We start from the raw sequence: 24,703 nt of genomic DNA, 5'->3' as shown, positions 1-24,703 counted from the left end.
TCAGGGAAAGTCTGTGCAGAAAGATACAAGACATCTGAAGCAAATAATTGAAGTTACTTCACATGCGGTAGAGTGAAATGGCATTCTAGAGTGTAGGGGCAACAGCAGAAAATGCCCATTTTCAGGTCACCACCATACTATACTCTGTACAATGCAGTACCATGAGAACCCCCCCCGGATCATTCTAAGTGGTCTTACAAGTCTATACAGGGACAGATGGTCCTTTTTAGAGTGCAAAGAAAGGATGCTGTGATGATCTGCGTCAGCCTGGCATGTCCATGCTGGCCCAGGTGCTGACAGAGCTTGTTGCCACTGCTGTGGGGCCCTGGACCTCTGCCTTAAGGTCCAGCCCTAGCTATACTGCTGCAAGCATAAGGCCCAAAGGCTAGGATGGAAAAGGTTAGAGTGACTTAAACCATGCCCTGTTGTGGGAAAAAATCTTCACAGGAGCCTCTCCCACTTCAGACTAGAAGTATGGGAGAACTCCCCCATCCTAATAATAATAATATAAAAATGAGGTGACTTTTATGGAACTCGATCCCAATTCTTATGAACAGTAAGTACAGCTCACACTGACTCCACTGTAGTCCTCAAATGCCATGCATACAAACAGAGAAACAAATGGATTCAGATTAACTTTGCATAACTTCTAAATGAAGAAATGTAATCCCTGAAAAGAAGCCCTCCAGTGGACCTTATTTATTTATTTATTTATTTATATTAATGGATTTTTACACCATTCTCAAAGCAGTGTAATTCTCAAAACACTGTATAATATAAAAAGGTAAAGGTGTCCCCGCATTTGTAGTGTGAGTCGTTTCCGACTCTTAGGATGATGTCTTGCGATGTTTACTAGGCAGACCATATATATGGGGTGGGATTGCCAGTTCCTTCCCCAGCCTTTCTTTACCCCCCAGCATATGCCAGGTACTCATTTTACCGACCACGGATGGATGGAAGGCTGAGTGGACCTTGACCCCTTTTACCGGAGATTCGACTTCCTCCTTCCGTTGGAATCGAACTCCGGCCGTGAGCAGAGCTTTGGCTGCGTTACTGCCGCTTACCACTCTGCGCCACGGAGGATCTGTATAATATAAAACAAAACTATAAAAACACATCATTTACAAAGCCCTAAACAACTGAGATGCAGGGTACCTTAGGGACTGCCTGAACCCTTCTAGCCCAGCTAGATCACTCATATCATCTGCAGGAGCATTACTGGTCATTCCCCGAGGTGATGAGGCTCATTTGACAACAAAAAGATATCGAACCTTTAGTGTCATCAGCCTAATTCTGTGAAATGCTCTGTCAATAGAGATTCAGCAGGCACCTTCTATTCTGACTTAAACACCTGCTGAAAACTTTGCTATGTCAACAGGCTTATGCAGGCAACTGAGAAGGTATCTTTCTGCAATAGTTAGTTAATGATCTTAAATTTCTCTGTGATTTTATTGTGTATTTATACAGTATATGCTGTAAACCACTTTGTTTGTTTTATGAATAACAGTATATAAATATTTTTTATAAATAAATATAAATACATAAATAAAATACAAGTTAAAACATCTAAAAATATACTATAAAATATTATGGATGAGAAAAAATGACTTCCCAAACTTGAGTGGAACAGAACCATTTTTGTGTAATTGTGAAACAGTGAGAGAGAAAGAGTCAAGCAAACATCCTGAGGAAGGGTGTTCCAAGGCTCCAATGCAATTACAGAAAACCCCTGCTATGTGTGGAAGCTCATCAGGCTATCTCGATCTCAAGGGTTCATATGACTATCCTGCAGGCTGGCAGTTGTAAACCCCTCTTCTCACATATACCCAAAATATTAATGCTACACACTGCCCCTTTCCCACTTAACAATTTTGTTACCACTTACCAGGAAATTTATGCTCATGGCTGAGTGCAAGTAGACGTTTCATTTCTGCAAAACAATGTCAGAAAATTTGCACATTTTATTTCTATGATCATATGTTTATAATGCAGTATATATTGTCTGCACATGACATAAGAGGCAAAGGACAAGGCTGACATGTAGACAAAATAATCTTGTTGCTCACCTTCCTCATCTATTACATAGCTTGATGAGACTCCATCTGTGTCTGTTACATCACAGGAGTAAATGCCCAAATCTTCTTCACTAAGATCTTTAAAGATAGCTTTTGACCTTTAAGACAAAACCGCTTTATTTAAGCAACAGGTATGTGTTCAAATCAAATATCAGGAAATTCCCAGGACAAAATTACAGTATCTGGCAAGCAAGTCCATGGCGGACTGTTAGCTCAGGCATTATAGTGAAGTTTATTTTGATAGAATGTTTCAAGCAGTTACAACACAAATGACTGTTGGTTCATGAGTTAAATCTAAAGTGCTGTAAAATAACACACACAAGAGCCAAACTAGGTGTTACATGGTCACTCTGTGATTGGATCTCCTCATGTAATTTTCCTGTCCTGAAAGTAGCCATTGGGATAGGGCAATTTGTATTAGGGCCGCAGCAGAGGGGGATGGGAGGAGTTATAACTATAGCTATAAATGCTGTCTTGGGCTCCTGCCAGGAGGAAGGGTGGGATATAAATAAATAACCTTTCCCCTGTGCTGTACTACAGCCCAGATATAAATTGTACACATAACAATATAAATTACTATTAGTCATGAAGTCAAAAACATACAGACACAATATGGGTGTGAGTCATTCAATTTTGTACTACCAACAGTTCTTGATTGGGCAGACTGGGATTTCATTGAAAGAATTTAATTTGCTGGGGAAAAGAAACATACATGTAAAATGATCCCATATAAGGGAGTCCTTGCATTTCTAACTTTTCTTACTTTCCACCTTTGGTGTCAACGGCTAACCGAGAATCATCATCAATTGGTTCATAATTCTTGGACCAGATGAATTTAGAGTCTGCAGTCATCTGATCACATTCAAAGTTCAATGAAATTACTCCATTGTCATCTACTTCAGCAACAACTTCCTTTGTTCCTAGAAGATCAAAAGATAGCAATTAAAAAATCTGTCTCATACATTGTCCAGATGCTGAGTTTAAACAAAATATCTTTTGACCTCATCTTGCAGTGGGAAAATTCACCACTTCTCTCATATCAGATAAAGAGAATTCATCAGAAACTAGAGGACCTTGAACTACAACAAATCTGACAGGCACTCTCTGGCCTCTGTTGTCAAGCTAGTATTAAAAGATGGGAGAGGCAACTGTGGCAACATGATAGTTAGCTACTTGAGGAAGGAGAATTCAGGCTTCCCATGCGCATCTGGAGGCCCACTGTGAGAATAGGATGAACTTTTGGCTTGATCCAGCAGGGCTTTTCTTACGCTCTTAATTTAGTACAACCTCTCATTATATTCTTAAAGTGGCCTTACAAGAAATCTAGTTGCTGACTAGGCCTCAATATAAAATAAATCAAAATCAGAAGACTCGAGAGGACCTGAGAGAGGTGGGAATATTTCAACATTGTTAGGGATAGTATATAATTAAAAATAAGGATAGTATATAAGTAAGGATAATGGTCCTCCCCCCCCCAAAAAAGAACACATACTATCAGTTGACAAGCTGGTGGACAGTATTTCAAGTAATGCTCTACCACTTTTGCAAGTTTGAATGTGCGTACTTACATTAGACTAAGTGTATTTTATAAACTGAATATAAATTTGGACAAATGGTGGTGGTGAGAATAATCAGTAATATTTTTTTCTGTTTAACAACAATAATTCATAAGGTTTTGTGCATGCCCTTCACATAAGGTCTTGGGTGTGTGTTACAGCCACAGAAAATACAATGATAAAAACAGACAAAGTCATTACAATTTAAAATACATAGAATTGTTTCCAAATGGAACAGAACAATATAAATTCAGCAAAACAAAACAAAATGCCTTAACTTTCAAAGGTCAGAAGGTGGATCTTCATTTCTGGGAAGGTTGTTCCACAATTTAGGTGCTGCCACAGAGAAAGCCTTCTCCTGGGCTTCAATACCCTGTGATTCTGAGGAGGGTGGAACTACCAAGAGAGCATGTGGGTTGTCCCAACCCACCAGAGAAGATATGGGGATGTCATGGGGGTTGGTGGGAGAGGAGAGGACAGAAAATCCCATTGTACTAGCACAACTATTTCACTGAACACTGCCCATAGTGACTTCACCTTTCCATCAGGGAAGACAACAACAACAAAACCCAGGAAGACCAGAAGTGGTGCAAAAGAGACCACAAAACACTCCTTCGATCATACTTCAAAATATGAGGTTCTGAAGAAGATGGGTCTTGGGTTTGGTTGTAAAGATAAAACTTTCTCCTTGCTAGCAGTATTAAAAGCTGGAAAGGGTTGACAATGGATGTTCTTATCTTTTTTGATGTTCTTCAGTTTATGAGGACATTGGGGGAGATTCAGGGTGGGAAGACAAGTGTTTCTTTTCTTTCTAAAGGAGGAGAGTACACATAGGTGTACCCTCACCTTACCCCCACCATCTCCTCTGATGTCTTCTTACTTGTGGATTTCATCAGATATGTGAGGGGGTGAGCGAGCAGGAGATTTGTATTTGTCTTCTCTTCTATGAGAGGAGGTACAGGCACATAAGGAGGTAGTATAAAGTTATAGTCATCTCATATAAGACACTGGTTCAGCTCCCTATAGTACGGACTGATTTATTCCATTGTGTGTCCTGTTTCCAATCATTGTGATACATATGGACATTTTTGTTTTCCTCTCAGGGGAAACACCAATGGAACATGAACAAACCTGGTCGGGTTTCAGCTATTACAGGGTCAGTGGGATCTGAAGGCTTCCCAACTCCAGCTTTATTTGCTGCTCGTACACGAAACACATAACTGGTGCCTTCTATTAGGCCACTGATCTAGAGAAAACAAAATTACAGGAGAACAATGTGGGGGGGGGAATTAGACTATGTCTGCAGATTAGTCATGTCCCTGAATTGTGAAAGGCAGGCATCCATCTCAAATTCAGCCACCTGAACTTCAGTGTTGTCTTTCACAGGATTTGCTTGGCAAAGCACTAAAGATGGAGCAGGGAACCATGAGCCACCAAGATACCCCTATTAGAAGCAGTGAAGTTCTCAGCACAGACCAAGTAGCAGACTAGAGTCATCTGATGAATGCCAGTGAGGCCTCTTTATCTATAGTCCTAGGGAGGAGTTGTAAGCAGAGATACAACCAGCCACTCCATCATCTCAAGTGTCTCAATTAAACCCCAATGTCCCTGTATGCAGGCATATCGACTGTGCACCAGACTATTAAAAAAGATTAAAAATGATTTAATGGTGGTACAAAAATCAACACCACAAATGTAATAAACTGCTATGGAAGTGCTTTCTAGCAACTGTGCTAGCTTTTTACACAAGCCTTTAATCTTTGTCCCTTTCTTTTCCCACTATGAAAGCTGATTGCCTATGCTTGTTTTGATTCTATATTTTTCTCATTCTGCAACTATCTCCAGCTCATGATGGATTCTGTTCACTGACTTGTCTCACATCTGCTATTCCTGGATTGTCTGACAACATGCATCTCTCTTCTTTTTCCCTCCCTAGATATCTCTTCTTCCAGAGTGATTATACCCTCAAGTGATTTCTTCTGGGCAGGATAGGATTGCCCCTAAGTCCATGAAAAGCAGCCTGAGAGCTGTCTTACCTTCTGGGCAACCCTCCAGGGGCCATGTGGCAGTGATGGGCAGGGGGAGAGGCAAAAGTGGGCAGAACAACAAATTTAAAATTTACCTTTGTACGGTGAGCTAATTTCTACACACAGTCACCCACCCCACTCTATCCTCAACTGAGGTAAGCAAGACACATATCAGACACATTCCAGCCGGGCAAAAATACTCAGGGTGGGAAGCAGGGCCAGTGAGGGGCATGGCCTGGAGAGAGGGGTGTGCTGACTGGGGAGAGTTCTGAGAGTGAGACAGAGATCTGGAAGGCTGCATTTGGGCTTTGGGCCTGAGGTTCCCCATCCCTGCCCTAAAGAGAGAGCGAGAGAGAGCAATGCAGTAATGGTTGTGCGGCAGCAGATTTTTCAGGAAGAGCATGGGAGTTTCTGTTGGTGTTGCAAGATTAGTACTCAGTTTCTATTGCTGTAGTTAGTTCCATTGATTTTGCTCATGGTTGAACAAAGGATTGTGACTATGTTATACCCATATTAGCCCTGGTGTAGTGGGATCATAGAACCACTCTACTTATTTGCCTCTGCTGCAACTGCTTCATTTTGGGGGTTTCCTGCACAAAACCACAATTATCCCTTTCTCGTTTGTTTCTGACCCCCACAAGGGCTCCTGTTATTCTTCTTCTGCTTTCTCTGCTTTAAAGATATTCATCTACCAATTCCAGTGATGTCCAATGCATTCTGGCACCAGAGAAAGAAATACACATCATGTCCCCCCATATAATAATAAACTAAACAACTGATTATTTCTTGCCCTTTAATAGTATCCCAATATCTGCCATCTCACCCTGTCTTACAATAGAGATGGCCCTGACCAACCTCATTTGTTTGGTTGTCATGGTTCCATTTCCATGCCCCCTTCTAGAACACGTGCCTAGAACAGCCTCCCCCACCATTAAGGCAAGTCTGTCTTCCATTTCTAAATCCTCAGAACTAATGCCTTCCACAAAACCATTCCTGAACCACCTCAGCTTCATCCTTAATAGGCCCCCCACCCAATCATTTTTGTTAGTCTTTATGAAAATTTTGCCCCTTCCTCCTCTGTTATCCTGGGGCATTGATTAGATTAGAGGAACTGCTCATTCTGTGCAGAAATTGTTATGAATGATAAAGACAGACATAAATATGTGTTTACTTGAATGGCAACATCAATATTACCAATGATAAAACGAACAGGGTAGGGATGGGGAGCCTATGGATCTCTAGATGTTTGGATGGACAGCAGCTCCTATTAGCCCCAGCCAGCACGGCCAATTCTTAGGATGATGTGAGTATTAATCCAACAGCTTCTGGAGGGCCACAGGTTCCCCATTCTTGATATTGGGCATGACCCAGCCAAAGTTAAGAACACTCAAGTTCCTTTTATTTCCAATGGGAGAAATTTCACAATGTGCTTCACTTTCCGCTTGAAACCAATGGGATTTAAAAGTGCTTAGTGTTGGTTGGACTGTGCCTGTCCTTGGAAGAGTATCAAGACTCTTAAGTGCAGACAATCCTATGCCTTGGACCATTTCTATGAAATTGTATATTCTAACAGTGAAGAAATTGAACTTACAAATTTGTGGTAAAACAACATGATATGGTGCGGGATATAAAAAAAGATTTTTGCCATATACTTCACAGGACATGTCTGAACAGAATGCACATTAGTTGGAGTGCACACTTGTTCGGCAGACATATGCCTATATGCAACAACTGAGCATGTCACCCTATTTGCATAACACTTTACTCCTGTTTCTGATGTAGTGAATCAGATTTCCTCCCAGTGCATCTGCAGTAGTTTTATACCGGTGTAACTTGAGACAGAACAGCACTTAAGCAATCTAAAACCACAAAAAGTGCTAGCAAGATAAAATGCATATCAGTCAGTGATCAGTACCAGTTATTGTACAAGAGTAGGATTTGTTCCCTAAACTACTTTACCTTCAAGAATGTGTTTGTAATAGCTTTCTCGTTCACACTCCTCCAATGTTCATCTGATGCATTTGTTTTTTTCATGTCGACATAAAAACCAATTACAGGACTTCGGCCAATGTAAACTGGAGGTTTCCATAATACAATCAAAGAATCTTTTCTAACTTGACTGCATGACAAATCATGGGGTGGTCCTGAAAGATAAACAAAAGATGGAAGAACACAATTAAGGCCACAACTGTGATTATGCATACCTACCACAAAAGAAATAAAAAACTTTAAACCAAACTGTGACCTAAACTTAGCCCATGCTGCAGAAGAAAATGCTGTCACCATGGCATTCACCTCTCTTTGTCCATGCTTCATCACCATGTAATACAAGTTTCCCTTTTTGAATGCATGCACACTTCAATTTGCTTGGCAAATTTTGGAAAGCAAAATGGGTGTGCACATTTAGAAGACTCCTATTTGTGTTCTAAATCTAGTTGTCAAGGTCATATTAAAGATCTTCTTTGTACAGACAGAGGATGTTGTGGATCATGTAAGCTGACTTCAAAACTTATAAGTTTTTTTTTAATAAATCCTTAGCACATACAGGAGCACATTTCCCTAATGATTCCAGCAAGTGACCTGTTTGCAGCAAACACAAATTGCTATTCCAGTCAGCATCTCATTCCTTATCTTGAATGAAGTTTGGTCTGGCATGCCACACTGAAGAAGGATCCGCCTGCCAACTAAAAGCCCCCTGCCAGTTCTAACCTGGAACAGCGATGGTCCATTCTTCACATTTGAAGGATCGGCTAGCTGGAGAAGGTGTGCCAAGCCCAGCTAGGTTAGCAGCAGCCACTTGAAACTGGTAGGTTGTATTTTCCTTCAAGTCATGGACCTACATCAGAGATTGGAAAGAAGTTAATATGGCATGTGACTTTTAAATTAACAGTTTATCTTTAATGTTCAAAATTATGCTCTTTATTGCCTTGTAAAAATGCATATCGAAAAGGTAGCAGACATTTTATATATCTGATTTAGAAATAATCATGACTTGTACCTTATTGGCATCAAGCTAAAGGTTCTATAATGACATAATTTAGGAAGCCAAGTGGCTTTCTGATGTTAGCAGCCTATGCAAGTCTTTTAATTTATACATAGGGTAGACACATTCACTCTTCTGCTGGTTCCAGGCTCTCTTCTGAAAATGGAGGCACGCAACATTAGTCAAACCCTGCCCCTTTTTCCTGTAAGTCCTGCTGGGAGCAACTTGAGTGCTTTTTTTAAAAAAAATCAGCTTCAAAGAGATTTTGCAACTGATCAGTAGAAGAACCTGTTCCCCCTCCAGATGTGGCTAATGGAAACACTTTGATCTGGCAGCTAGTTTGTGCACAGCCATATAATAATAATATATATTGTTGCTGCTGTTATTATTATACTTGATTTCTTACCCACCGTTCACCTTAAGGTCCCAAGGTGGTTTACAGAAATTTAAAATTCAATATTAAAAATGGTTTAAAACCAGAGCTTGGCAAAGTTACTTTTTTGAACTACAACTCCCATCAGCCCAATCCAGTGGCCATGCTGGCTGTGGCTGATGGGAGTTGTAGTTCAAAAAAATTAACTTTGCCAAGATCTGTTTAAAACAAATTACAGCCACAGAAATAGGGTCGGTCCTGAAAGATATATATATATTTTCAGGACCCACCCTATTCCTGTGGCTGTAATTTGGTGTTACCAGGTGTCAAAAACCAGGATAAAGAGGTGCATCTTCACTATAGGATGGAAAGTTTATAATGAAGGTACAAGACATGCCACTGTGGAGAGAGAATTCCACAACCCAGGAACTGCCACAAAGAATGCCCTCTGTTGGACTGCCACCACCCTTATGTCTGAGGGTGGTGGAACTACCAAGAAGCCCAACTGTACTGATGTTAACCCGTGTAGGGAAGGAGGCAGTCTTTCAGATTTTTGGGACCTAAGTCATTTAGGGGTTTAAGATGTAATGTTAGCACCTTGAATTTGCAACTACTGTACTTATTTTTAAACAGGGGTTATATGAGTTCTAAACGGACACTTGGCTAACTAATAAGACTATGGAAGTTGGAGTTCTAAACAGAACCCCAGCCAATAGTCTGGCTGCAGCATTTTGGACCAGTTGAAGTTTCTAAGTCATCCTCAAAGGCAGCCCCATGTAGAGTGCATTGGAATAATCCAATCTAGAAGCCACCAGAGCATGGAGTACTGTGGCTAAGTCATCTCTGTTCAAAAGGGCCTGTAGCTGGTGAACCAGCCATAGTTGGAAACAGGCACTCCTAGCCACCAGACCACCTAAGCCTCCAGTGAAAATGTTGGATCCAGAAGTCCTCCTACTGATACCAAGAATGTATCCACTATTCTAATTAGATACAATAATAGAATCACAGAATAGTAGAGTTGGAAGGGTTCTATGAGGCCATCAAGTCCAATCCCCTGCTCAATGCGGTAATCCAACTTAAACAAAAATACATAAGAGAAGGACATATAGCAAAATTAGTACAATTAAATAGCATTCAGAGCCTAACCAAAAATAGTCAAATGATAGGTTTGAATCCTAAAATAAGTTTAAAAAATATATTTTTGACTTTTTTCAGCATAGGGATCCTAAGATAAATTAATTTAAGGAAATGCATAAAAGGAAAGTATTTTGTCCCACTTGCACTCCCAAAAAGCCTCTCCAGAGGGCTGGAGTGTGTATGTGGGGGTTCCTGAACAACATGGGATAAAGGTGCTAGGGAGGAGGTATTTGCCAAAAATTGGGCAAAGGACTACTTGTCTAGCAACATGAAAATCAGTCTCTTACCCTGTATGCCCTTTCACTAACTGGCTTAATGTTAGCTTCTTTCCACTCTCCAGGTATTCCATCAATCACTTCCCGGTAATTCACATAATAGCCAGTTACTTCAGCCCCACCAATAGTTTTTGGCTGTTTCCATCCAAGGACCATTGAGTTATGAACACTTTCAAGCACAGTTATGTCATATGGTGGAGATGGAGGAGCTGTTTTGAAGGGAATAGTTTATTGTTATGACAGAAGGATTCAGTTAGTCAAATCAAACATTTGTTTGGATTCTTCAGACCTCTCCCAAGCAAAATTCCAGCAGTCCACGAAAATACTTCTTGGATAATGAATACAGGCTTCCCTAAATCCATGTTAATTGAGGGAAGGTACCTTTCGGAACCTGTATTTACAAAATAATGTGACATAGGGTGAAAGCGTATCTTGATTCTCACTTCTTATAAAGTCGTGAGTCTACTTCAAAACAATGAAAACATGGAATGAAAACCTTGGTAGAATTGAGATGTCAATGATTTATATTATTTTGCTGAATCCAAACATTTGTGCTTGCAGGTTTTTGAAAAAAACCTTTTCCTCCTCCTTCTGTTTGGTGTCCAGTGATAATTTGATACTATGGTTACACATCTTGGTACACCTACCTTATGGAAAGTATATGCACATCATAAGTCACAGCAGTCCAATTGGAGAATAACTGAAAACATCTGGAACAATGCTTTTGAATATTATAACAAAAGAAGGAAACATCTGTCCAGCAACAACTTTCACATGTAGTATTTCTTCCCTTTAACTGCAATGGCACCCTGATATAGATTTTATCTTCTACAGGTCAGTATTAACTGTGGTTGTACATCACATCTTGAATGTAGTCTACTGAGAATTCCATTTTTCAGTTACTGAATCTTTTTGCAGAAGTTATCATATCCCAACTTAATTTAATCAAAAAAGGAACTTATGAAAACTCCAAAGTAGCCTTTGCAATCAGCTGCATGTATTTTCACAAGATCTATTGGACAGGCCCTGCGTAAAGACCATTAGTAAAAGAGAGATAAGATCCAGTGCCAGATGGACCAAGGATTTCTCAACAGGTGCCCTGAGGCTATGTGAAACACCCCCTGCTGAGGTACACCCTCTGCTTCCTTTTGTGGCCTTCAAAAAAATGAGATGTTTGTTACTTTCAATTGAATTTGTTGATGTTTTTAATACGATTTGTTGTTTGGGCTTTCAGGATAGATTGATGGTTGTGGTCTTAATATATAATAATATATATAGTATATATAAGTTGCAAGTTGTACTGAATCTAATGGAACAAAACAAGGAATGTTTTCACAATAAATAAAATGTGACAAGTATAAACATATATAAATGTCATGACTTTTCCAAATATATGACTGTGAATTTTCTTTTCCTATTTTTTTTCTCTTGAGTGTCAAACACTGAAATAGCTAGAGAAAGGATGCTAGGTGCTCCTATTATTTCCCTGGGATAATTCAGTGAATGGGGTTTGCTACCACTCAGTCATGGTACCACTGGTTGCTTTATTTGGAATCAGAAATAAATTTTGTTCCATATCAGATTTGCCAGTGACCATGAGCTTTGGTTGTTAATACCTTTGCAGCACGTGGCTTCGCTGGCTTGTGTGACCCACATTAAGCAATATACACTGTAAGCATCTTTTATGCTTTTTGTTTCACCTAAACAAAGGCTTAGATTAGATGACCTTATGACTTCTCAAATCTATTATTTTAAAATGTGTGTTATATAGTTTTATTATTTTGCTGCCCTGTTTAACAGATTGGAATAGCAGACACGTAGCTGTAGATCTTGCTTATCTTCCTGAAGATGGTAGTTTCACATTTTGCACTCGATGGTGAGCAACCTTCTGTCCTTGCAGGTTCATATGGCATCTGGATGTTCTGCTTTGAGGATGTGAAACTCAATTGTTATGCAGGTTGCTCTGCTACCCTGGATACTGCCTATACTCTTAAATGCCTTTAGTATATTAGCCTGATGTTTTCAAATAGACACTGTCTTGATCTATTGTGTCAGATCCTCAACTGGAAGAAACTATCTGCTCCTAAGATCTATTATTGCCTACCCCTCCCTGGCAGCTACAAAGGCCACCTGACCATCCCATTTTTTATATAAAAAAGGAGGTGGCTTGCTTCTCTCTCTCTTTTTCTTTTTGTTTTTTTGTTTGGGGAGGGATTGTCTGGAGTTTTTTTTGAAGATTGCATGCATTGTTGTCTGTGTTTTATTGTTTGTTTGTTTTTTGTTAAAGTGTGGGTGTTTTGCCTTTGGGAGCATGGGTAGTGTCTGAGCTTTTCTTCTTCTGTGAAATGGGTATTTTGTGATGCACATAACAGTTTTTTTAGATTTCCACATGTGCCACCAGGCTCAAAAAGATTGGGCTTCTCTGAACTACTAGAAAACAAAAATTCCTGATGATATACAAAATAATGTGTCTCCAACTTGATTTTTCCTTTTCCACTTCCATTGTACCATAATAGCACCAAAATGAACAAAAGTGCCAAAGATGTATAAATGTTACCAAGCTGATATAGATGTCATGTATGCTTTTTTACTATTAATAATAATAAATCTAAACAACACTAACCAAATTACCAAACAAATGCAACATGCAAGCTTATTGTTAGATGCAACATATATATATGCCATAGCCCTAATCACTAATATACATAATGACCTTTGATGGAAAGCAGAGCCTTCATTAGATGGAGATGGTGAAAAATGTAGCGTTGGCAAGGATGTCCTTTTGAAATTTGAATGATCACAGATTTTAAGTGTCTGAAATGATGGAGCTGTATGATAAAATCACTGCATATGACCAAAGCTCACCTATATCTTTATTCTTTTTCATTTTCTCCAATGCTGAGCGATCCCCAGGATGAGACTTACTTGCCTGCTTGGTAGTTGCCTTTTGTGACGAAGGGGGTGGAACTGTTTCATCCACTTTGTCTGTTGGACTCCTCTGCTTACCAGAACTATCAGGCACTGTTTGTCTGTTAGGTTTAGCATTGCATTTTAACAAAGCATCTGTGTCAAAGACAGGCTGGGAGGACTCATGCATGCCTTCCCAGTTGGCAGTGTGGTCTGTTAGTCCATCAGCTTTACCACTTAGTCCAGGACATACATCATGAAGCAATCCTCCCCCTATATTTGCCAGAAAATAACAAAGACATCTGAAATTAGAGTTCTTTCATTCCCAATTCTCCATTATTCAACTGAATGAAGAAATGGACATAAAGCATGACAGACAGGACATTAAAAACTTACAGTTACAAACAGTACACTGTATGGTTTGATTATATGAAATTTTCACCAGCATTTAAAACCATACATTTCAGCAGCTAATACTTGCATGCTGTTAATGTTCTTCCGAATATTAGACTGAACAACGTCCAGTACCTTGAAAGTACTACATTAATGCTAGATTCTTCGGCAGGTCATAGGATCTGTTAAAGTAACCTCACAACCGTGTGTCACATAGATGTTCCCTGAAGTTGTGAAGTACTTCAATTAATAGGGTTATTAATACACTGGTCATGCCAAATGTCTCATCAGCAACATAAAATATGAAAAAAGACTGACGGAACTTCAGCACATAGGAATAACTGCATTACTGGAGTCAAACAATGAAGTAAATTAGGCATGTAAATTAACAGGCATATGTTTGCAAGCTAGGGCATGTTAGAGGTGAAATATATACCACTTGATGGAATCAGACTGCCAGGTCATTTCACAGAGTGATGTGATGTGAACATAATTTCTATACAGAGTCACAGGGAAGTCTGGGATGGTGAAGGTGAGATGTTTACAAATGCATAGTGACTGTGAAACAGTGAAAGTAAAATACAAAATATTACCAAAGCATAGTCAATATGTACAAACAATACTGGAAATCAATATTATCAGTTAATCACATCCCTGTCTATAATACTCATAATGACGTTTTCCATTTCTGCTATAGGAACAAGAGGTTACTTACCAATAGCTGCCTTGACTTCAATTGCTTCCGATTCCTGTGAATACCCACTGAGTCCGGCTGCATTAACTGCTCTGGCATGGAAAATGTAGCGATCCCCAATAGTAAGTCCATGACAAGTGAATCTAAAGTAAAACACTACTAGTGACTACTCAATCACATTTCAGCATTTGCAAACTCTGTTACTGAATGCTTCTGTGATATGTGGCATTTGTGTAAGAGGCACAAGAACCCAAGGACACCTAAGAGTTCTAAGGGGAGAAAAAAATTCAGGGAAGTACCCCAGAATTCTCTTGTATAATGTTTTCCAATCATTCCTTTCAAGTCCTCACTGATTACATTACTGGAAGCAAATGCAATAAAGATTTCTCTTTCTGATAAATGAATGATTTCTTTTTGTAGTTGACAGCAATATCCTAAGAAGCAACGGAGAGAATTCTATTTTATTCTAATACAGTTCTCATAAGCAAACATTTCAGCAGAAGGCATATGTATTTAGAAGCACAATTAAGGGAGGGAAGGGAAAACAATCCCACCTTGTGCTTCAGTTCACTTGTAATTACTCTTTAGGAATACTTTTTTTTTTGCCAACTCAGTGCTTCTACCTAGTGTACATCAAATCTTATACAAACTAAATAGGCCTATGTATTATGTATGCCAAAGGCACAAATCCTATTAAAAAGTAAATATTTGGATACCATTGCTATTGTTATTAGGGTTTTTTTTAAGAAGTAAGGAAAATGCTCTTAAAATAGACTCCCTTTTGGCAATCCTATTTTCGATATATCCTTGCAGAGAATTTTGCCACTGCCCCATTGAAATCACAAATAGTGCCCCTATATGTTCTTCTCTGGATGGTGAAATCCAACAGCGGCTGTTCTCCAGCAGAATGGAAGTCCTCTTGCACAACCAGTCAACAATTATTTGTTTTGTGCCAGGAAATAAGTCATTAGAATTGGAAATACCAACTGCTGCATAATATCGTAGCATAATGTCGCAAACCATTTTTCTAAAGATATTAATTTGAAACTGAGGAAAGGTGGTCTGACTTCAAAGTATATATAAAAACAACAACTGGCAAGCTATGCTTCACTGCATAATAAACTATAAGCCTCCCATCCAGCCATTGATCTATTACCTTGTGCCTTTCACTGGATTATTGTTGCATGGTTCCCAGTGACCAGATCCAACTTTGCTTGCTTCTATGTAGTATCCAACCAACTCTTTTGCATCTTTGGGTTCTGTCCAAGTGAGAACTACAGAGGTGTCTGTATTTCTGGTAGGTACAAGTTGGGTAGGAGGACTAGGAATATCTAAAAACAAAAATCCCAAAACAAGTTAATGGCCACCATCATTGACATTAAAATACTGGATTCCTACTCTTCTCTTACTTATGCTAAATATAATGCTGAGATCTACTGACTAATATTGAGAGGATGATATGAGCAGACTGTATCTTCTGTGCACACAAGATTACCAAACAGCACACCCCAGTTAGTGGGGAATGGTAATGATGAACAAGAATAATCCCTACCATTTGAACAGTTTCATGATGAAAGGATATGTTACCATGACACAGGCTGAGAATCAATACTCCACAAGAATATACAGTATACATAAAAGCAGTTCCTAATATGTGATGAGCAATATACAAACTATAAGTTGCACATTAGTCCAGAGGCAAAGCTAGAAACTCTGACCTAGTTTTTTGTATTTCCACATCTTATGGTTGCAGAGATCAAACAAAAATATGTGGTAATCCAGAATCCCAGTAAAAAGAAATTCAAACTGAGGTGCTTGTACTACATACGCTAAAGTTGAACTGCTCTGTTTTGTTTACACAATAATCTTTCATAGCAATGTGGCCTCCTGTTAAATCATGTGGCCATGCTAATTGTTAGGAAGCATGGGAGCTCACCTACCAAGCTTCTCCACCATCCCTTGGCCTCCACCCCAGTAAGTAAATGAGAGCTGCTTATTCCTCCCCACTCCATCATGAATTGGTAAAAAGGGGCCTCCCAGTGCCACCTCCTAGAAGAAAAAAGCTCATTGATTTTCAAATGTCATCACTGATTATATTTCTGCCTTACCAAAAAAAATGTTTACAGGTGAGATTAAAAATTCCAGGAATAAGTACACTGCGCAGCATAAATTCGATGTATAGCTGTATTTATATTTAAATCTATATCTCTACTTATAGCAAAATAATTGCAATGTTCTAGATCATGATTTTTTACATTCCCACCTCCTGTGAGGAACATATTGCCCATCACTATATTAAATGACAATCAATTTAAGTCAATGTAAAAATCATAAACATGGATAAAGACCAACACATTTCCATTCAAGTAAGAAAAAGTTCACAATAATGTTGAGGCACCTATTGTTGATCCACAGTGCCCTTGACTGTACGCTTACCAAGTTTGTCACCAACCACAGTGACTTCAGTGGCTTCTGAGGGTTCACCAATTCCAGCTGAATTACAGCAACGGACACGGAACTGGTAGGACTTCCCTTCAGCTAAGTCAAAAAGTGCAAAGCGAGGGGACTTTACAGGGATCTCAGTGTTTACTCTCTGCCAGTTTTCAGTTCCTGCAACACACTGAAATCAAAATTTCAGAATTTTGAATTAGACAAAATCATTATCTTACAACCGGGGCGGCACCAGGCATGACTGGGCCCGTGGGGACCAACCTCCCGTGGCACCCACCCTTGCATTCCACCTACTTCATCTCGCATCGTGTCAAGTGAATGGCATGTGTGCTCGGTGGCAGGGTGTCAGTCCCTTAGGGAGGCCCTGCCACCATCTTAGTTGATGGCAGGTATGAGCACACAGCATACATGGCATTCTCAGGGATGGAAGAGGTGGATGGGGCATTCATGTGGGTTTATTAAAGCCCACACTGTCTGTATGGGAGGGTGCCTGGGAGCTCCCGTTCCATGATCCATGGCAGGGTCAGGACCTGAAGCTGCCATGGATCACGGAATGGGAATGCGACCCTCCCACCCTAAGGAGGGGCTCTTCAGGTGCCCCTCTGGGCAGCAGAGGTCCTTGGACAGGGTCCAACCTGGCTGCCCTCTGGTGCCAGCCCTTCTTACAGCAAGAAAGCTTGTAACTAACCCTCAGAAAGGAGCAAACTTTTCATTTTGTCAAAATGATGATTTGTGCTCCAACAATAAGCGGGAACGTCCATTTTGTGGTGCTGGACTTGCAGCTTAGGGTTTGTCTAAAGGAGAGCAGTCTTGTTCTTTGCTAACTGCAGCAAAAATGATCAGATTCTGTGTGAATACTGTTCTCATTTCCAGCTTTCTCTTAGATTTTATATATAGCTATATCTATCTATCTATCTATCTATCTATCTATCTATCTCTCTATCTCTCTATCTCTCTATCTCTCTATCTCTCTATCTCTCTATCTCTCTATCTCTCTCTCTATCTCTCTATCTCTCTATCTCTCTATCTCTCTATCTCTCTATCTCTCTCTCTATCTCTCTATCTATATCTATCTCTCTATCTATATCTATCTCTCTATCTATATCTATATCTATATCTATATCTATATCTATATATCTCCTGCTCTTCCTCCCAGCAGAAGCCCAGGGCAGCAAACAGAAACACTAAAACACTTTAAAACACCATAAAAATACTTTAAAATACATAAAAACAAAACAACGTTAAAAACATTTTTAAAAAGCTTTAAAAACATCTTTTTTAAAAAAACAGTTAAAAACATTATTACAGAAACCATATTAACAAGCAATTCTAACACAGACGCAGACTGGGATAGGTCTCAACTTAAGAAGCTTGTTGAAAGAGGAAAGTCTTCAAAAGGTGCCGAAAAGATAGCAGAGATAGCGCCTGCCTAATATTTAAGGGGAGGGAATTCCACAGGGTAGGTGCCGCCACACTAAAGGTCAGTTTCCTATATTGTGCAGAACGAACCTCCTGATAAGATGGTATCTGCAGGAGGCTGTCACTTGCAGAGCGCAGTGATTGACTGGGTATATAAGGGATAAGAAGGTCTTTCAGGTATCCTGGTCCCAAGCTGTATAGGGCTTTGTACACCAAAACTAGAACCTTGAACTTGGCCCAGTAGCAAATAGGCACCCAGTGCAATTCTTTCAGCAGCGGGATAGCGTGTTGGTGATACCCTGCCGCAGTAAACAATCTTGCCACTGCATTTTGCACCAGCTGCAGCTTCCAGACCAAACTCAAGGGCAGCCCCACACAGAGCACATTACAGTAATCCAGCCTGGAGGTTACCACTGCGTGGACAACAGTAGTCAGGCTATCCTGGTCCAGAAACGGCTGCATCTGTCCTATCAGCCAAAGCTGGTAAAAGGCACTCCTAGCCACGGAGGTCACCTGGGCCTCTAGCAACAAAGATGGATCCAGGAGCACCCCCAGACTACAGATCGGCACTTTCAGAGGGAGTATGACCCATCCGAAGCAGGAAACTGACCAATTATCCGAACTCGGGAACCACCAACCCACAGTGCCTCCGTCTTGCTAGGATTCAGACTCAGTTTATTGGCCCTCATCCAGCCCACCAGGCAGCGGTTCAGGGCTTGCATGGCCTCTCCCGATTCAGATGTTATGGAAAAATAGAGCTGGGTATCATCAGCATACTGCTGACACCTCGCCCCAAATCTCCTGATGACTGCTCCAAAGAGCTTCATATAGATGTTAAATAGCATGGGGGACAAGATGGTACCCTGCGGCACCTCCCAGCACAACTGCCAGGGGGCCGAAAGACAGTCACCCAATGCTATTCTCTGAGAGTGACCTCGGAGATAGATCGGAACCACTGTAAAACAGTGCCTCCAATACCCCTCTCACCAAGTCGGCCCAGAAGGATACCATGGTCAATGGTATCAAAAGCCACTGAGAGATCAAGTAAGAATAACAGGGTCACACTCCCCCTGTCCTTCTCCCAATAAAGGTCATCCATCAGGGCAACTGTCAGCTCTACACTGCATCAGCAGTGTCAGGGGGGGCTGGAAATTCCTGGGTCTTTGGCAGGGAAGGAAAGTCCTTAGCCAGCAGTCGGGTTGTAAATCTGCCAGGCCTATCCGAAGCGTACTTGCCGAGTCAGAAGTCCAGAAGCGAGGTCAGTGGAGGTCCGGGATCAATTGCCAAGGAGGTCAGTCAAAGAGATGCTGCAGGGAAACTAGGTCTACAAAAAGCCACGCTTGACGTTGCAGTCAGCAACAAGCTGCACCCAAGGTGTGCCTTATAAAGAGCAGGATGGACAGCAGGTGTGAGCCCTCAGCGTTTGGGCCTTAAGGAGACAGGCCTGCCTCTCTTCTGCCTGACCTTCTGCTGTCTACATTCTGCAGGTGAGGGGGGAGTATCCTGTTCACTGTCTGTGTCTGGCTGCAGGGCCTCTGCTGTCCCTGGGGTGCTCTGCAGCTGAGGGGCAGAAGGAGCTGGATTCTCAGGAGGCTCCTCCGTGTCTCCTGCTGCTCCTGGGTCTGCTGCTGTTACTCCCGAGTCGTCCTCATCTGAGGAGTCCTCTGACGGGGCCATGACAGCAACCAAGGCTGATTCAGTCCCATAACCAGGCCTGAACCCAGACTGGGATGGATCAAGATAATCTGTTTCATCCAAGAATACTTGCAATTGCTGCACCACAACCCTCTCAATCACCTTCCCTAAAAAGGGGGTACTTGCAACCGGTCAGTAGTTGTCACAAACCAATGGGTCCAGGGTGGGCTTTTTCAGGAGTGGTCAGATCACCGCCTCTTTCAAGGAATGTGGAACCACTCCCTCCTGCAATGATGCATTGACCACAGATGGATCCACTCAGTCAAACCCCCTCGGCAAGCTTTAATAAGCCAAGAAGGGCAACGGTTGAGAGGACACGTTGCTGGCCACATCATCACAAGCACCTTGTCTACGTCATCAGGCAGCAACAACTGAAACCATTCCCAAGAAGTTGCAGCAGACATTGCACTGGACACCTCATTGGGGACTACAGTAGATGTAGAGGGGGCATCAAGACTGCTACAGAGGCGAGCAACTTTACGCTCAAAGTGCCTTGTAAACAATTCACAGTGGGACTCCTGACAATACGGAAAAGCTCCAATAGACGGCTACTTGAGGATGCGATGGAGGCAGAGAAGTGGGTCTTCTTTGTCGCCCTCACTGCCACAATACAATAATACAATACAATACAATACAATACTTTATTACAGTCACAAGACCAGCCACGGATGAATACAACAAGCACTGTTAACAATTGTACATTTTGCTCACATACAATTAAGTTCGAATTTGACCTACTTCAAACTCTTAACATAATGATATGAGACATGTTAAATTACGATCAACTAATCACATATAAATGCAAATGAATCTCTATAGATCAATCCTATAAGTCTTAGAGCTTAAAAAATCTTTAACTATGATAGATATAACTAATTTAAAATGTAAAACTATTAAAACTTAAAATTTACAACTTATATTAAAAATTTTTAATATGACTCCCAATCAATGTAAGAGCTAATCAGAATTGTTTAGCATGAGTTTCCTAAGATTTAGTGCAGTCAAACTGTACTTGGCAACTGTCGTCTCTGGTGATTGATCGCCCAGTAGATAATCCAACCAGGAAGATTCAGATCGATACAAGTAAGGTTCTAATAAAGGCGAGATTAATTGGAGTCTCTGAGTGGAATAGAATGGACAACGCAGCAACACATGGGCATTAGTTTCAATTTACCCGGACCCACACGGACATAATCTGTCCTTGTACGGAGTTTTATTAAAGCGTCCATCTAGAAGGGCAGAGGGAAGAACATTTAGTCTCATCCAGGTAAAGGCCTTCCGATATTTTGGAATGGCTAAGTCTGATATATATGGCATTGGCTTCAGAAAGCTTAAATTACATCTTTGATTTTTTATTAACTTTTGGTGATGTTGAACATCAATATCTCTTAGCCTCTGATTGATATTGGACCGAGCGGCTTCCAGACCCATAGCCTGGATTGCTTGTATAGAAAAGCCTATTTTTAGAACTTTATTTTGTATCACATTGGCCCAAATGGATTTACAATTATCACTCAAAATAAGGTGAGCTAATCCTATCAGTTCGAAAATAAGTTTTAACCAAGTGTTGATCCTGCATATCCATATTCTAGATTCAATAGATTGAACACCCAGCTCTAATCTTAGCACACAATTTGGAACAAGAGGGGACGGCCATGATAGATCTTAAGAAACTATTCTGAACTGTTTCGAGTTCAGTTAAGTTATCGTTGGTGCTTACTTGGGAGCCAAATATCAGTTGCGGGATAATTTTTGCGTTGACGTTTTTTAGAGCGGGGAGGATGGATTGTCCTCCTTTGGAATAAAAGAAAGTTGTCAAGGCTTTCGTTGTTTTTTTGGCGTTAAGTGCCGCCAGTTTGGTATGCAATCGATGGCTCCCTGTTGCTTGAAAAGTTATTCCCAGATATTTAAAGGAATTCACCTGTTCAATTTCTTGGCCTTCTATATACCACTGATGTTTATTTCTTTTTTTGGTGAAGGTCATTACTTTTGTTTTTTGGTAATTTATTTTCAATAGTTCGGCAGAACAATAGGAGGCTAATTGAGACAGTAAATGTTTTAAGCCAATCGGGGTCCTTGATATCAATACTATATAATCAGCATACAGGAGAATATTTCTCGAGCTGCCTGCTAAAATCGGGGCATGGGAGGGTATAGAAGCCAATTTAGAAACATCGTTAATATAGATGTTAAACAGCAAGGGAGCCAAAACGCAACCCTGCTTGACACCTTTAAATGTTGGTATGGGGTTTGTCAAGTAACCCTTATTGCTGCATCTTACTTGGAGGGAAGTGTTTTTATGGAGTCCTTGTAACAGTATAAGCAATCTCTTGTCTATACCTAAATTTATTAATTTGGTCCACAGTCTAGCTCTATCTAATAATAATAATAATAATAATAATAAATTTAATTTTTGTGTCGCCTATCTGGCCGAAGCCACTCTAGGCGACGTACATATAAAATTCGGTAAAATACAATACAACACAGAATAAAATACAATGCAGTCAACAGTAACCATTTTAAATAGCAGCAGTATAAAACAATGTAGGGCAATCTATAAACAATTTTAAAACAATCATAGAAAAATTAGCCCACCCCGGAAATCCCAAAGGCCTGTCCAAAGAGCCAAGTTTTTAAGGCTCGGCGAAATATATCCAGGGAAGGGGCATAGTGAAGATCAAACGGGAGGGAATTCCAGAGAGTGGGGGCCGCCCCTGAGAATGCCTGCTCTCTAGTCCCCACCAACCTAGCTGTCTTTGTTGATGGGACTGAGAGAAGGCCCTGCGTGGCTGATCTAGTCGCGCGGCCCAATTGGTGGTACTGGAGATGCTCCTTCAGGTAAACTGGGCCGAGATCGTATAGGGATTTAAAGGTTAACACCAACACCTTGAATTGGGCCCGGAAAACAACTGGAAGCCAATGTAGATGGAATAAAACTGGCGTGATGTGATCACGGCGGCGGCTGTTTGTAAGCAAACAAGCCGCCGCATTCTGCACCAGTTGTAATTTCCGGACCGTTTTCAAGGGTAACCCCACGTAGAGCCGAGTCAAAGGCGGTTTTTAAATCTATAAACGCAGTATATAGAGCACCTCCTTTATTCTGAGCATATTTGGAGACTAAATGTTGCAAAATCAATGCATGTTCGAGTATTGATCGTCTTGGACGGAAGCCTGCCTGCTCTGGGGCTAGAATATCTTTTTGTTCCAGCCAAAGTGTCAGCTTTGAGTGGAGATGGGCTGCATATAGTTTACTTATAATGTTGAGTAAACTTATTGGCCTATAGTTTGCCGGACTGGATTGTGGGCCTTTTTTATAAATTGGAATAATAATTGCCATACCCCAATTGGCCGGGATCTTCATAGAGGAATCAATATAAGTAAAAAGGGATGCCAAAATGGGAGCCCACCATTTTGCATTTGTTTTAAAGACTTCAGATGGAATATTGTCTGGGCCTGGAGCTTTGTTTGGTTTTAATCTAGTAATAAGTTCTAAGATTTCCTCATTTGGGCCAGGGGGCCAGGGGGAAGCCTCATTTAGTAAATATTGATTCTCAATTGCCGAGTCAGTATTGGCGTGATAGACTCTTGAGAAATAATTCTCCCAATCATTTGGAGGTGTCACGCAATTTGATTTGGGATTGGTCTTTGGCCAATGGTGGGAAATTAAACGCCAAAAAATGTTTGAATTTTTCAATTTGGCCGCATTTATAAGCCGCTGCCAAGTTTCTGTGGTTTCTAACCCTTTTTTTCTCCTTATTAATCTTTTGTACTTCTTCTTTGCGTCGCAGTATGTTTGTAGGTGGATCAAAGATCTACTTGACTCATACCTATGATACATGGCCACTAATTCCTTACGGGTGCCTTCACACTCCTTATCAAACCAAGGTTTAGATTTATAATAAACCGCTTTTGATTTAGCTTTTGAGGTTTGTTGAATGGTCGTTTGTAAAGCTACCATCAGTTTATGTAGATCCTGGAAGGGATCTGTCGAAAGCGTGGGAGATAGGAGAAGGGTTTTAATAGACTGTATTTCCGGGGAACTCAGACTGTCAGTAACAGCCTTTTCTAAATTTGACACCCATCTAATCTTGGCCTGACGTATTTCCATTTTTTCATCCGCAAACATGCGTCGTTTTAAATGTAGATGTTCATCATAGCAGTTAAATTCCAAGGAAACGGGAGAGTGGTCACTTTCAGGACGGTTTGTAATTTTATAGTTTTCGACTAAATGGATTATCTCTTCAGATATAAAGATTAAGTCAATCGTCGAAGAGCCTCTGACAGAAAAGTATGTAAGTTCCCCTTCCGTATCACCTTTTGTACGGCCATTTAATAAAATGAGATTCAATTTGATTATCAAATTCATTAGACAGAGACCAGCATAATTTGTTGGCTTGTCCTTTGATTGTCTCGGGGGTATATTTTGACAATTTGCAACTATTGGAGACAGTTGATGGTATTTAGCATATAGGGATGGGTCAGATTGTCCCATCCTTGCATTAAAATCTCCTGCTAATATCATCAGCATTTCTGGATAGGTTGATGTCAAGTTAGTTAGCTGAGATTCCAATAAAGCCGTTTGTTTTCTAGCTATCTTTTTATCTCGACATGGTGGGAGATAAACGTTAACGAGAATTAAGGAAAAATTTGACATTTTTAAAATAATTGCCATCGCTAATTTATGTATCATACACAACTTAGTAAATTTAACTTTCAAC

General features: G+C 40.5%; 1 protein-coding gene across 2 annotated transcripts in view; it reads right to left on the bottom strand.

Annotated features, from left to right (window-relative positions):
- MYOM1 (myomesin 1) overlaps positions 1 to 24,703 on the bottom strand; it is a 120,000-nt gene that overhangs the window by 36,188 nt on the left and 59,109 nt on the right. The window contains exons 15-25 of one of the 2 annotated variants that reach the window (XM_061596157.1): positions 16,857 to 17,040; positions 15,577 to 15,751; positions 14,442 to 14,563; positions 13,292 to 13,606; positions 10,439 to 10,635; positions 8,368 to 8,494; positions 7,618 to 7,802; positions 4,763 to 4,877; positions 2,839 to 2,995; positions 2,067 to 2,173; positions 1,886 to 1,930 (exon numbers count right to left, since the gene is read on the bottom strand). In XM_061596157.1, coding sequence (XP_061452141.1) covers positions 1,886 to 1,930; positions 2,067 to 2,173; positions 2,839 to 2,995; positions 4,763 to 4,877; positions 7,618 to 7,802; positions 8,368 to 8,494; positions 10,439 to 10,635; positions 13,292 to 13,606; positions 14,442 to 14,563; positions 15,577 to 15,751; positions 16,857 to 17,040 — 1,729 coding nt within the window. The remainder of the gene's footprint in view (positions 1 to 1,885; positions 1,931 to 2,066; positions 2,174 to 2,838; positions 2,996 to 4,762; positions 4,878 to 7,617; positions 7,803 to 8,367; positions 8,495 to 10,438; positions 10,636 to 13,291; positions 13,607 to 14,441; positions 14,564 to 15,576; positions 15,752 to 16,856; positions 17,041 to 24,703) is intronic. The other variant, XM_061596149.1, reaches the window with a different exon arrangement.

Source organism: Rhineura floridana, chromosome 1 (assembly GCF_030035675.1).
Source record: "Rhineura floridana isolate rRhiFlo1 chromosome 1, rRhiFlo1.hap2, whole genome shotgun sequence".
NCBI classification, from domain to species: Eukaryota; Metazoa; Chordata; class Lepidosauria; order Squamata; family Rhineuridae; genus Rhineura; species Rhineura floridana.
The sequence above is the reverse complement of the archived record's forward strand: the minus strand, read 5'-3'. Positions and strand labels throughout refer to the sequence as shown.